Below are 14,335 nucleotides of genomic sequence, written 5' to 3'. Positions count from 1 at the left end.
TGGTATGACATGATAGATAGCGAGGATGCGGTATGTCTCTCACCTCCACTTTCGGCACTCTTGTTCACTAGCGGATCAGCAGTGCTCTCACAGCCTTGAAAGTGCTCGCGATGGGCAATACCAAGGCATGGTGAGCGAGAGAGCGAGATCAGCACAGCACCGACATGAGCACACAGGAGGACCCGCCTCTGCTGTGAAGCAGCAGTATAAGACACCGACGTCCCAACACTTACGAACCATGACTGAACATCAACATCACCCAACTCGACACCATGATCACCTACACCGCAACCAGCCTCCTGCTACTTAGTGCCGCTTCGGCGGCAGCGGTCAGGCGCACTTCCCATCCTCATGGTCTCTGCCATGAGTTCGACGTCGCCATCACAGCCGAGGCTCCCGGCGCCGTGTACGACCTCCCTCAGGTAGTCGACGACATTACAACCGTTCAATGGGCAGTACAATCCGACACCTGGAGCTGGAAGGCGCGCCCCGACCACGGTATCTTGGAAAACATCACCATCTCCGGCACGTACAACATTCATGCGCAACTCTGCGTTCCTACCGGCCCTGATCGGAAGACAAACACGCTGCAAATTGCGACCCATGGTGGCCATTACGACCGCCGGTACTGGGACTCAGAGTACAAGCCAGAGGAGCACTCCTATGTCTACGCATCTCTAGCCGCCGGCTACAGCATCCTAACCTACGACCGCCTTGGCGCCGGCAAGTCCGACATCCCAGACGCATACACCGGCGCGCAAACAGCCCTCGAACTAGACATATTACGCCAGATCACCAAGAAGGCCCGCGATGGCACCCTCGTCCCTGCAGCTAGCTGGTCTTATGGCGGTCAAGATATCCCAACAAAGCCAGATAAGATCGTACACATTGGTCACAGCTTCGGCTCCGTCGTAACAACCGCATTCCTCGCCACATACCCCAATGAAACCGACGGCGGTATCATCACCGGATTCGCACTGAACAAGTACTTTGGCATGACAGGCTTCTCGTCCTGGTACGCAAACTACGCCGGAACCGCGGGCTGGGATCGAGGAAGCGGATATGTCGTCAATCAGAAGTCAGGCATACAAGTTGTCTTCTTCGGAGGGGATCCGAAAACAGCGTTTACACAGGAACTGCTCGACTACGGTGACTCTATCAAGCAGCCTGTTCCTATTGGTGAGCTTGCATCGGGGGCTCAGATCATTGGTCGGCCTGGTCCGGGGTTGAAGGCACCTGTGCAGTTTGTGCTGCCGGAGTTTGACTTCTTCATCTGTGGTGGGGACTGCAAGGGCGTAACGGACGTCTCGACTTTGAGGCAGACATGGCCGGCGGCGAGTGACCTTGAGTTGGTTATTCAGCCGAATACGGGGCATGCGTTGCCTTTGCATAATAATGCCACGGCTGGGTTCCAGTTGTCGTTTGACTTTTTGGCGCGGAATGGGCTATAAGGTGCGCAGTGGAGATTGTGGATAGCCTGGAGGAATGGAGAGGACGATGAGAGAGGAAGTAATGTACCATTCTAGACACCCATTATTGATGTAAATACAAATAGACCTTGAGACTCCATCTTGGAAGTTTCGAGCTGCTGTTAGTAGCAAGAAGAAGAGAGTTTGTTGTGTACACCGGCGTATCCCGCCATCTATCGACACCTTGTTGTTGCGATTTCCCGGAGTTGAGTTGGGAACTGTTCGGCATTCAGAACAGAAGCAGATGGGACAGGTCGTAGAAGCAAACACCTTGCAACTGATGCAGCTTTCTCGTGACTAAATGTGCCAAGCGATCTGACCGCGACGCCCATCTGTTGCGATCCGTGCTTGAATGCTGCAAACGGAGTCGATCTCGCTGTACTCGTCTGTCAGTCAAGGCCCAGGCCGCAGTCTACTAAGTGAGGAAATCCTCTGCGATGACGAGGTCATACGGAGTACAAAGCGCCAACAAGCCGCTTTAGCATGTGACCTCTTCCTCTCTGGAGAAGATCACAGTAGTGCGCGTGACGAGAGGGTAGGTCAGTGGAACACGGTACTGTACAGGGCTTACCGAGTACGAATACGCAGAACATTCAAGCTCCATATTGTCACTTTCAAGACAATCAGTCTTCATCTTCATCAACAACGGGTATGAATTGCTATCTACCCTTTGACCATCATCTCACCATCGTGAACTGCTCTCTAGACCTTATGCTCAGCCCCATGCTTCTCATACCCACTACTGCTATCATCAACAATAATCTCAGTATGATTGCCAGAGAACTGATCGACCCTCGTCTTGTGAAACTTCCTCGCCGAAACCTTATTCTCGAAGAGCACATCGAGTTCACCATACGTTCGATCCTTGGGCTCAGGAAGCCGAAAGTACGTCCACAGCGCAAGCAGGAAGCTGGCGCCTGCCCAGAAGAAACCAGTCTTGGCGCCCCAGTTCCATTCATTCGGTCCTAACATCAATGGCATGATTGTGTTGTTGATGATACCGCCCTGGAACACAGATTAGCGAGGTGAAACGGTCTGGATATGCTTGAACTCACCATGTTGTAGAAGTTTCGAGCCAGCACGACAGTCTTGATCTTCAGTCGTGTGGAGGGGATTTCCGAAACAATTGAATAGCAGACCGGACCGACGGTGATGTCGTACACGAAGGTGTATACCAGCAGCAGCGAGCCGATACCCCATTGCGCGCCCGTGTTGTTGCTCGAGATGGTGCCTAGGCCTCCGACGATGAGAAGAAGGACACACAGAATACTCAGTCCATAGAAGTACAGCGCGCGTCGTCCGATGTGCTTCATCAGGAACCAGGAGGCGACAGTGCCGATGAATCCCATAGCGTACTGTCCAAGATTCATGGAGAGCGAGTTGTCCTCTGAGAGACCAGCCTCTCGATAGAATTGGACTGAGTATCCCATCAGGGCGGCGCCGCAGAAGGACTGGGTGACCCAGGCCATGGAGGTGATCTCGGTACGTCGAGCATCGATGCCCCGGAAGCACTGGACGTAAGAGGTACCCTCAGATATAGCCTTTTCGAGCTCATTGGTTGCGCTAATCATAGATAGCTGAGCACCAACGTCAAATGGCAAATCTGGTGTCGGTGAGGTGAGCTTCTGGAGTGATAGACGGGCTTCGTCGAAACGTCCCTTCCTCACTAGCCACCATGGGGACTCGGGCGCTAGGTAGGCACCGATGAAGATAGGTACAGGCCATACCCACTGGATGGCAAAGGGGATCCTGTATGACCACTGACCGTCGATAGTCGAGCAGCCTTTCAGAACACCAGCGGCGATGAATTGGCCCATGACCCAGCATAGATTAACGTAGGTAGTCAAATACGCTCTTATGTTCGTCGGGACAACATCGGATGCGTAAGTCACCGTCAAGGTCTGGAAGACACCCCAAGGAATACCTTGCAGTATCGCTCCAGCCAGAATGGTTTCGATATTCTTGGCGAAAAAGGGTAGGAAAATGAAGGCAACCATGAGGACCAGGGAGCCCAGCATGGTCTTGCGATAGCCGATCCTTTCCGAGATCCAACCGTTGATGTACAGCCCAATGATCGAACCAACTTGAACACCGTTGTTCAGGCCCGTCTGCCAGGGAGCGGAAATGATGGGGTTGCCGTCGGCATCGGTTTGGGTGCCGTAGCGTGCGCGGAAGGCATCATAGCCCATGAAGGATCCCATCAAATTCAAGTCATAACTTTATCATCGTCAGTACTTTTGTCCAGAGTGTTGTTCACAACACTCACCCTTCCATGATGACAGCCAGACTCATGATCAGCGAGAAGCAAATGGCTTTCTTGTACAGCCTGATCGAGTCCCGAACAGACATATTCTTCTCGGCATTGGATGCCTCTTTTGCATTTGCCAACTCTTGACCGACGTTGTCATGGACTTGTGATAGACGGCGCACAGCGGCGTCGTCAACACGGAGGACACCATCGTTATGGTGGTCTACGTTGACCAAAGATGTCCTTCTGGACATGGTGAAGGATGATGAAGCTGGTGTGGACGAGTGTCAGTATCCTTTAAAGACTGGGCTTACTGGCTGAAGATCAGCCATCGAAGGAAGCGGCATAGCAACGACCTTATATTCTCCCGACATCTGGCAATGGTTTCAGCTAGCTAGGGTGAGCCATCACAAGACCAGTGAAGGCAGGGTACTGGTAGCGAGCTAAACGCCAATAGGAGCGATAGAAAAGGCCGAGAGTTCGACCGACCATAAGCAGCGGCGAGTCTTGCGCCAAGGGCCTATCTTTCGCCTGATATTGGCTTGGGCATATCCTGTGCTCTTATCTTGGAGGACATCAGGTCTTGAGTCGATCGCTTTCGAAGCCACAGCATCATCCAAGACGGCAATGCAGAACACTTTGTATCATCGTGCAGCTCGAACCACGGAGTGACTCCGGCAAGAGAGGCTTGGGTGGGTGTCGATCCGATCGTGGGCCTGGGGAAATGCTTGGGGATTGCGGGCAGGCGAGATAGCGATCAACAATCATGCGACAAAATCCTGGAGGCAAGCGTTGGCGCGTTACCTTCGCTTTGATAGCGTGACGCGGCAGCCGCATATGGCCTGGGTCACTTCGCTACCGGAATACCAAGGATAACACTGGTTGGGCACAAGAGCCAAGCGGACGTCTGATTCTCAGACCTGATATCAAGCCAAGAGGTTGGCGGACTTGGCGAGTGGAGCGGATATCTGGTGATCACGTCTTGCACGCTGCACCGAGGCTGTTGCTTTCATCACCAAGCTCTGTGAGAGTTCGGCCCCAAGGGCATACGCTGTTTGAGCGTTAATCTGCGAGAAGTGCTTCGAGTACAAGACACAAGTCGCAAAGAGGTGAAAGACGCCCGGCGATCCAGGGCCTGAAACTTGTCGCAACATGGTTAGAAGTGGGAGCCGCATTCCAGATGCAACCTCACTAGTCCGTATCCAGGCTAGCCCTTCGACCGATGTCACGAGGCTGAGCCACTAGGATGATATCAATCGGTGAAACCTTCGCTCAAATTTCCTGATGCGAACGAAGTTGAGCATCAGGTTACAAAGTACCTAGCGACGGAATCCAGTGATGCTACTAGTCTCCGGATAGATAGCTTACCGCTGCTTCGTACTTTTCGAGCACGATAGCCGCTTTTCAGGGACGGCATGATTTCCGTGTCAAGGTTAGTGGCATCAGGCGTCATCGTGGTGCTACCTCGTGTTGGACATCGTTCAGCAAACTGTGTACTTCCTCGGCAGAACAACAAGTTGGTGTTCGACTCTTTCGAAAGGCACCAGCGCAGGCCCATACCCATGTGCTCTCAGAAGGCGCGAAGGCTAGGAGAAACGAAAGATGATCAACATGTTCCTAAACCACGCAACAGGTCGCCGACAACGACATCAATGGCCGCAGGTTGCTTGTCCTCAATCCCGAAGCCCACAAGCAGCACATCATCGATGTAGCCATGGTACTTCTGTCCTTTGACTCTCCAGCTCATGCTAGTGATGTAGAACATTTCTTCCCTCGGGACGCTGGCTTCATCCTCAATGTCGCGTTGTCCCAAATGCGAATGTTCTGTCTGAGCCCTGCGTATGCCTTGTCCTCGACCGGAAATCCAGAAAGGCTTCTTCGAAATGCCATAGAGCTTGAAAGGCGCAGTCTGCTCGAACAGCATAAGATACGGTTCATAAAGGGCATGAAAGTTGAAATAAGTTTTGTGTTGGAAGATGGTGAAGATGAAGGTGTTCGAGTCATCAGCCACACACGATGGGTCGCTGCGCTTGCACAACGTGACCAGCAGCGAATTGGTCGTTTGATGTATTGATTCGAGTTCAGGGCCTATCGTTGGCATGAACTTCGCCATGCATTTCTCATCATGCGAAGCTGTCAGAACCGCCAGGTCTGGTCCAACTCCGCCGTTCGCCTCGACCTTTGCGAACACCCTTTTCGGTGCCACATCATAATGAAGATAAGCCTGGTCGTTCTGATCGAAGAACAAGAACCAATTCTTCTCCATGACTCCCCACGGGGGCGGCCTTTGGAGCTCTGTTGCTTGAAGAAAATCATCCTCGCCGAATGCCTCATATCCCCACTCTGTCAGGGTTCGGAAGTCCTGAACCCATTGTCCGAAGCAAGCGAATGCAGAATTCGATCCATATATCGTGTATGGGATTCTGGGACCATAAAACACTCGAGCATCATGAGGTCCTTTGTTGAGTCCAAGGAGTTCTACGTCGCCTGTACATTTGTCTCCAAAGGTAGGTGCGATTGGCAGCGCGATGGCATGGTTGACACATCGCAGTGTACCGTTGTCAAACACGGCATTGCATGCGATTTCGGCGAATCGGGAGCTCTGCGGCAGTGGTAGCAGCTGTGCTACTACGATCCAAGTATTTTCGAGAACAGGGTGAGGAATGATATTTGGATTTATAGCCTGTTGATCCCCAAAATCAATCATGAAGAATCGCTGGTCGCCTGTCGAAGCTGAGAACACCTCGTTGTGTGTCCTTGACGAGGCTCCCTGTTGACCACTGAGGACAGAGCTCAGAAAGCCACCATTGTCTCGAATGATGCGCGGTCCATTGTGGTACAGAGTCCACAGACCGAATGCCAGGGTAAGGAAGGGTATCAAAATATATGCTGGACGTTTCACTGAGACCACGAGCATTTTGATGAGCCGCAGATGTTTTCAAGCATTATGCGGAACACGTAGTGAAGATGTGTGTTTGTCTCCTCGTCACGGCTTCTATGCAATAATTTCTGATGAAAGAAGAGAATGGCACTTGCGCTGCCAGCCAGGCGACGACCAGAACCCGTAGCAACTGCTGTCAACATGTTTTGGTCTGGTGCCTCGACCGACAGTGGCGCTCCGCGGATGTAAAGAATGATGTACGCAATTACACATGTGATGATTGAAGACCACCGCGACGTTGGGGAAGTGCAGCCGGGAACGTAGCGCTGAGTGGCAGAGGAAAGAGCCGGGGTCTGGAGCTGTATGACCCACACCCTTTGAGAGTTCGGGTCTAACAGAATGCGCTAGCTACTCCGTACCTCCGCTGCAACTTAAAAGATTGTGGGGGTGAGTGAGTTCCGATGCTTGTAATGCTGTGTCCTGTAACGGATATGTTTCAAACAACGCTCAGAGGGCGACAATGCCGCACATTCGTGAGTGCCGCGTACATCAAGACTACATCATCCGTTCTTTGTACCACAAAAGGTGGGTGAGGTCAAGAGAGAATTGTTTTGCTTTATGGTCCCACCAGAAATCTAAGTATGAAGTTCTCAAGACTTTCCCGTGCCATCCATCGTTGTCCTATACAACCATTGGGAAAATCTGACGCTTGGCTCATCGAATAGCTTCGTCGCTATCTCTGCCATCCATAGAGTGATCGGAAAGATCAAAAGATGCGGCACCAAGAAATTGAGCTCTAATCCAAGCGGTCCAATCTTTGGTATCGGCACCATGTTCACCCATCTGACTGCGGTTGCACCATGCGATTCCCTGATGCATCCCGCTGCAGCATATAACCTATCAGCCACTGTCCATATGAGAGGACCATGGACCAGATAGAACGCGAAAGAGACACGACCAAGGTACTGATTGAACCGCAATTCGAAAAAGCTCTTCAGGATTGGTATGCGCGGAATGGATGCCACGGTCATGCTCGCTGCGCAGAACAGGTAGAACCATTTGTAGTCCCACATAGCCTGTGGTTTTAGGTAGGAGAGATAGTACCACCCAGGAGAAGTTCTCAAGATTTGCATATCGGAATCTGATGCAGGACATCCACCTAGATAAATTCCGATCACAAACATCGTGTAGAAGATTGGCTTCTTGATAACAGACAGCTTTGTGAAGGGCATGGGCAGATTGTTATTGGCAGCCAGTAGATCAAGGTCGCACTGTAGCATGCCCATGAGGAACATGGCACAGAACCAGCCGTCGACAATGTACAAGAAGTACATTATCAATCCGACTATACACCATAGGCGTGCATTGCGGCGTGTTCGGGATAGAGCCAGCAAGGTCGTGTAGACAACGATCGAACCCTTGAACTCGGTCGGAATAGACCAGACATGAAAGCTGTATCGAAATGCTGGGCTATTGTGAAAGACGAAGCTGTAGTTCTTGAACGCCACGTACCAGCTCCAGAACTCGGCTCGGAACGATTGTTGTTGTTCGGCGTCCACTCGTATTCCAAGAAGATGCCAGGAAGCCATGTACAAGAAAGTGACAGCAATAACGGGAAGGAAAAGTCGTAACCATCTCCTGAATAGAGCAGATGCAAGGTTGTCCCCGAGCTTGAGGTGATCTCCAGCGTGAATGTATTGTAGCGGTTTCGTCGAAAGCACGTAGCCTGACATGACGAAGAACACCGATACTGCGAAATGCCCGCCAGCGAAGAAGATTCGCACGCCTGGAAACGTGCAAAAGTAATATTGCTGCTCGTAGCCAAAGACGTTCTCAAATATTCTCTCTGGGTTAATAGCTCCATGCGCCCATAGCTCGTGATGGCCGATGTACACAAGCAATGCAGCAAACCCTCTCAACCCGTCAAGGTAGGCGGTGCTTCTCAACTGTCGTTGCTGCCGGCTAGCCGATAACTTGTTGAAGATAGAAGGACGGACGACATTCAAAGCCCATCTCCCGGTACGGCCGGCGACATACTGGTCTTGCTTCTCCTTCACGCTTTGCCAGTAGTCCTGGCCAAGGATACCTTCCGAAGCTCCCATCTTTCGTGAACAGCTCCTCGTGTCGGAAGTGAGAGCTGTGCTGAGAGACCGATCAGAGGCGCTCAGACCTGTGATTCACCGATATCGAGGGGCGACTTTGATAGCACAGAAGCTGTGTGTACTGTTGCTGCAATGTTTGCGTAAAGGCGGGCGTAGCTTCTCAGTAAACCCGGTGTTTCTGACGGCGCGTCTTGTTACGGCGGGACTCGCTAGGGAAAGGCTCGCACTGGCACATGTCCCACTCCATTTTGAACACTATTGATCGATGATTGATGACTTTGAGCCCAGGCCTCGACCCTATGGTCTCCGGAAATTTTGCTTATCGTAGTTCACTAATGCTGGCTGTCTTTAGCTTGTGTCGATCTCCAGCAGGTCCCCACAGTGAGTTCGCTGCGGGCTTCAAATTGCTGAGTTCGACAATAGTCACTTCTAATGCAGTGTTACACAAGCACGGTGAGTGGGTTCGAATGCATGATGAAGACGAACGGCGCTAGCGGAGCTATGATACCCCGGACGGCTTGGCGAAGATGGATTCCGACTACCGAGGCAACCTCCAGCTTCACGCGAACTTTCAAGCTTCGCTCATAGAGAGCATGTGCTGCATAAGCTTTGCAAGCCTTAGCGCTGCATGTGAATAATGCAGAGGACGCCGGGAGCGCCATACAAACGCAGGCGACATATCCAGAATATGCTGTACGGTACAAGCTGGAAAGAACCTATCCGCCCCCAGCGATTGCGTTGCGGGTAGCGTCCGCGAGGGATGAGCTTCGTCGTTGGAAAGGTTTGCACCACATTCCAAAGATGAACACATGTCGAGCTGGACGACACCGCGAGGCTTTGGGACAAAGCAGCCGACCCTGCTTATCTCTACGGAGATTTGTTCGAATCGATCGTAGCGCAGGCTAGATTCGAGTGGACTGCATATCGCCACTGAACGCATCCCACAGCGCTCTGGACTAGTTTCGAAGCTTCGAAGTGTACGCACTAGTAGGTACGTCAGGCGGGGTGGTATACATGTTAGCGATCACTTTGAGGGTGGAGTTGCCGCCGAGCAAATATCTTCTCTTTGTGCCTGAACATGGTGCGCGTATCAAGAGGTTGGGAAACCCTAGCTCACTTTCTACATGGGTCGGTGTGAACCTAGCGGCGCGCGCAAAGAGCACATCAAAAAGTCCCGTCTCGGTATGTACTCTGAAGTACAGCGGGCACAACCTGGGGAAGTAGATCCCATCCACTCACCCTGGTCTGGCCGGCCCCAGTCAATGATGGAAAGTTGCGAGACATGGCTTAAGACTGTAGATCAGATCGATCGCGTCTGACAGACCCATATGAGGTCCGAGAACACACGACCTTTGAAGTACTCCTTCCGCCGTGCGCAACAAGACTCAGAGTGATGAGCTTGACACGTCCTGATATTTCTCTACCCTGAGCTCGACAGGCAGCGCAGCCGCTGCTGCCAAGTATCAACAAGATGTACGGACCACTGGCGGCAGCCACGAAATGGACGGTTTTTGTCCCACGACAGTTTCAGAAGACGGGTCCTCTCTGTGGCTTCATCATGTTCCTGATGTGCTTCATGTCCAAATTTGGCCCGTTCGATACGACCGACACTGAAGCATACCACTGGTCCATACACCAACCCGAACATTTTCCAAGGAGGATATGGCAGAGCTGGAAAGTAAACCCTTTCGCGTTCGATGATCGCGACCACACCGTGGCTCAAACCTGGCCGCAGAAGAACCCGACTTTTAGATATGAGGTACTGACGGACTACAACGACTTGTACTACGTCGAAAGTCATTTCGGACCTGCAGGCCTGAATAGGCCTGATATTGTGCACACCTATCGATCTTTGACCGCGAAGATCATCAAAGCTGATCTACTGCGGTACCTGATCATGTATGTGGAGGGTGGAGTCTATGCTGATATCGATGTCGAAGCTCTAAGACCTGTCGAAAGGTTCATACCATCACGCTTTGAAGAAAGAGATATTGACATGGTTATTGGCATCGAAATTGATCAACCTGAGTTCAAAGATCATGCCATCCTCGGGCCGAAATCGATGAGTTTCTGCCAATGGACTTTCATGTGCAAACCAAGACTACCAGTCATGCTGCAGCTTGTCGATAACATATTAGCATGGATCAACGATAAGGCGCGAGAGCAGGGGGTACCGATATCAGACGTGAAGCTCGACTTTGACGACGTGCTCAGTGGTACAGGACCGTCGGCTTTCACGCGCGCCATCCTCAAGTATATGTCTCAGAGGGTCGGATATCAGGTTCAATGGGATACATTCCACGCCATGGACGAGTCAAGAGTTGTTGGCGGCGTGCTCGTCCTTACGGTCGAGGCCTTCGCCGCTGGTCAGGGTCATTCAGACTCAGGCAATCATAATGCGAAGCAAGCTCTCGTCAAGCACCATTACCATGCATCCTCGTGGCCGACGAATCACCCTCGGTACAAGCACCCAGTTTACGGAGAGGTCGAATCGTGCAATTGGGTTCCAGAGTGCGTGAAAGCATGGGACGAAAATAAAGCTGCATTTGAGTTGCTTCCGGCAGAAGAGCAGCAATCACAGCTAGCAGCCAAGGTCGCGTCTGACGCTGCGCAGAATATGTTCACTGTTCAAGGAGGACCTGAATTACAAGGACTACCAATGTCACCTGGAGAGCCCGGGTTAGGATATGTCCCACCGGCAGGCCTGGAGTTGTTATGAGAATTGTTTCAACTGGTGTTAATCCCCCCCGTGGTCGGACCACGGCGTAAAATACATATGAGCTTCACAGATATGTCAACGAGCTATGCATCAGATTCACTTTCCTGCCTATACTGAATCTCGCCAAATTCATGAAGGCGGAGGAAATGCAACCTCCAGATGAGCTTCAGCAGAGCGATATCCAGAAGCAGCAATACTGAAAATGCTTGCATCTGTGCCTGCATAGACCGGGTAGCTGCAGCCCATGCATGAGTCTACATAAGCGCATCCTAGTCTAGCTGGGATCGGAATATATACCAGAATCTGCTCAGATCGACTCAAGCCGATTTTGGTTATGTGGTAACTTTCCGTTACATGGAGTCTCGGTACTATGCCGAGTCAGCAGCAAAGCCGATCAAGCATGTGCTTCGAAGAGCTCGATGCAGCAGCGTCACTAAACGCAGGGTTTTACATAGCTTCAACCTTCTACTCCGCCAAGAACTCCCTCCATCATGGGGACCCGAAATGCGGAGACAGAACCCCATATGGAAGACTAGTGCATGGCGTGGTAACCTTCTTCGTCGAAACTTCAATCACTAGGCCACGCACCACTTGAGCCCAACAAGAACTGAGGCCTTAGCACATTATTGTGGGATGCATCGTCCTTCCACAGTCATTATCAGGTGAGGTCCATGCCGCGTGAGGCAGTCCCCTCGCTACACCTTGATGAATCGACATTCGCAACATCGTTCTTCAATTCTACAAGGTCGTCGGCGCAAGAGCCCATCATGACGCACGAGAGCATAGCGCACGAGAAGGACGAAGCAGCACATCATGAAGTGTCAGAACAGAAGTCACAGAAGGGAAAACTGCGGCGGATATGTGGTCGGTTTTGGTGGCTGTACTTCCTGCTCTTCGTGATCATAGTGCTCGCCGTGGTGCTGCCGATGTGAGTGGCGACACGACCCATCGTCACCAACCCACTGACACTAGTTTCCAGCATCTACGTCGCATACCCGAAGGTCGCGCGCAGGGCAGCCGACAGGAGTACGCTCCAGGTCACGTCGATGACCATTCAGAATCCCACACCGGACAGTGTCGAACTAGGATTCACACAAGTGGTCAACAATCCGACCAAATACGAGCCGACACTCTACCCTTTCAATGCGTCGTTCTACATGCTTGACAACGCAGACAACCCGCCATTTGCCTCAATCCGAACCCCGAAGATCACGAAGGCAGCAAACGGCACCGAGTCGGAGGTGCCGCTACAGCGTGTCAACATCACGCATATGGATGAGTTTACCCGCTACGTGCTCCTCGCGCTTGGCAGCGAAGAGTTCACCGTCGCTCTGCGCGGACACGGCGGCCTGAGTACAAGCTCATTACCGAAAACAAATGTCAATTATGACAAGAACATCACCTTGAAAGGTATGTCAATCTCGTCAAATTTGTCGCAACACCGCACATGCTGACCAACCCGCTAGGCTTCGACGGTCTCAAGAACTTCGGCCTTCTCTCCTTCAATACGTTAAACACGACCGAGCCAGATGGAACAAACGCAGTTGGCGTGGCTGCGATCTTCAACCCGACGGTCATGACTTTGAACCTCGGGAATGTGACCCTCGCCATGTCCGTCAATGGCACGGATATTGGTGTAGCGACTCTGAACAACCTTGTCTTGGTACCCGGTTTACAACAAGTCGATTTGCGTGCTGAAGTCTACCAGCTGGTTGCGGTCGGCATCGTGCTTGAGCGGCAAAATCCAGTCCTTCCGGTCGACCTAAAAGGGGGGAACAGCACAGTGGACGGACAGCAGATACCGTACTACACAACCATGTTGCAGGAGGTGGCATTACAGATGGACATCGATGTGACGAAGGCGATGGAGGGTAGCTGATTGACGTAATGAGCGGTCGTTGTTTGGATGAAACTCGCAATGATGGTTCATGAGCACCTGGCATATGAGAAGAATATAGTAAGCATTTTATATTGCCGCTAATGATAATGTGGCCGTCAACACTGTTGCTGCGACGACCACTTCAGCGTCGCTGATGTGGTAGCTGCCAATGTCACGAGCCTATCCTAGTTCGGTCGTCGAATTGGCGTTCATTCTATTGGTAGTGACACTTCATGCACATCAGCTCGACCCGAAGCTCGGTATCATCGATGCGAAGCGTAGCTCTATCAAGCATCACGCTAATGCAGCCTCCGCAGTAGAGTTAGTTTAAGCTCTAGACGAGCTTCGTTAAGGTACGCGTTCCGTAACGGTGCGAGACAGGGTTTCTTCTAGCGTGGGCGATCTGTAGTGATCATTGACTTCCGGCTCCATGACCCCAGACTTCGCACAATCGCCTGCAAAAGCATCTCTGCGGGGAAGTATCGTGCATGTCAGTCAGGTACAGAGTTTGAGAAGTGCAGTTCCTTGACAGCGAACGAGATGCGATTGTTGAACGGGATATATTTTCCGAACCGAGGAACATGCTCATGTGATGTGCTTGATCGTCTTTATGAGGGAGGTAGTAATAGGTCTCGAACACCAAATCTGCTCTAGGTTGATGTCAATGATAAGACAGCTTTACACTTGACAGAAATTTCATTAGTCGTGATTAGCGCCACCAACAGAGTCAGCGACTTCCTTGCGCGATAGTTCAGCATCCGAATATCAAAATCGAAGGGAGCCGTGAGCAGAAGCCATGTAACCATAAGTATTCTTGAACAGGTAATTCATATTCACTCATCAGGTCACACTCTGCATTGCTTCTGCTCGCCATGTCGCTTAATTGTCGCTTGAGAGCTTCAACGTAGTCGTGACGAACGTCACATGCTATCGGATGCTCGCCGAGGTTATTGCAAAGCGAACGCTGATCAATGCAATGCAGTGGTTCGACAAAAATGATAGCTCGAAAACCATGAGCACAAGTGCCGCATGGGTGC

The 14,335-nt window shown here is 51.6% G+C and overlaps 6 protein-coding genes across 6 annotated transcripts; 3 read left to right on the top strand and 3 right to left on the bottom strand.

The window, feature by feature from the left end:
• Nucleotides 1–272: 272 nt before the first annotated feature.
• PMZ80_000086 (uncharacterized protein) lies at nucleotides 273–1,451 on the top strand (the record flags this gene model as incomplete). Its single annotated transcript, XM_064868540.1, has 1 exon — nucleotides 273–1,451. One exon carries the CDS (start codon nucleotides 273–275, stop codon nucleotides 1,449–1,451), a length of 1,179 nt encoding a protein of 392 aa, XP_064734037.1.
• A 720-nt stretch (nucleotides 1,452–2,171) lies between these two features.
• PMZ80_000085 (uncharacterized protein) lies at nucleotides 2,172–3,971 on the bottom strand (the record flags this gene model as incomplete). Its single annotated transcript, XM_064868539.1, has 3 exons — nucleotides 2,172–2,474; nucleotides 2,525–3,686; nucleotides 3,736–3,971. The coding sequence occupies 3 exons, from the start codon at nucleotides 3,969–3,971 to the stop codon at nucleotides 2,172–2,174; spliced, it is 1,701 nt and encodes a 566-aa protein (XP_064734036.1).
• A 1,352-nt stretch (nucleotides 3,972–5,323) lies between these two features.
• On the bottom strand, nucleotides 5,324–6,634 carry PMZ80_000084 (uncharacterized protein; the record flags this gene model as incomplete). The annotated part of the gene is made up of 1 exon (XM_064868538.1): nucleotides 5,324–6,634. The coding sequence occupies one exon, from the start codon at nucleotides 6,632–6,634 to the stop codon at nucleotides 5,324–5,326; it is 1,311 nt and encodes a 436-aa protein (XP_064734035.1).
• A 614-nt stretch (nucleotides 6,635–7,248) lies between these two features.
• PMZ80_000083 (uncharacterized protein) lies at nucleotides 7,249–8,700 on the bottom strand (the record flags this gene model as incomplete). Its single annotated transcript, XM_064868537.1, has 1 exon — nucleotides 7,249–8,700. One exon carries the CDS (start codon nucleotides 8,698–8,700, stop codon nucleotides 7,249–7,251), a length of 1,452 nt encoding a protein of 483 aa, XP_064734034.1.
• Nucleotides 8,701–10,171: 1,471 nt separating this feature from the next.
• PMZ80_000082 (uncharacterized protein) lies at nucleotides 10,172–11,419 on the top strand (the record flags this gene model as incomplete). The annotated part of the gene is made up of 1 exon (XM_064868536.1): nucleotides 10,172–11,419. One exon carries the CDS (start codon nucleotides 10,172–10,174, stop codon nucleotides 11,417–11,419), a length of 1,248 nt encoding a protein of 415 aa, XP_064734033.1.
• Nucleotides 11,420–12,186: 767 nt separating this feature from the next.
• PMZ80_000081 (uncharacterized protein) lies at nucleotides 12,187–13,298 on the top strand (the record flags this gene model as incomplete). Its single annotated transcript, XM_064868535.1, has 3 exons — nucleotides 12,187–12,347; nucleotides 12,399–12,829; nucleotides 12,886–13,298. The coding sequence occupies 3 exons, from the start codon at nucleotides 12,187–12,189 to the stop codon at nucleotides 13,296–13,298; spliced, it is 1,005 nt and encodes a 334-aa protein (XP_064734032.1).
• Between the last annotated feature and the right edge of the window lie 1,037 nt (nucleotides 13,299–14,335).

This window comes from Knufia obscura (assembly GCF_036327395.1).
Source record: "Knufia obscura strain CCFEE 5817 isolate CBS 148926 chromosome Unknown scaffold_1, whole genome shotgun sequence".
In the NCBI taxonomy this organism is placed as follows: Eukaryota; Fungi; Ascomycota; class Eurotiomycetes; order Chaetothyriales; family Trichomeriaceae; genus Knufia; species Knufia obscura.
The sequence above is the reverse complement of the archived record's forward strand: the minus strand, read 5'-3'. Positions and strand labels throughout refer to the sequence as shown.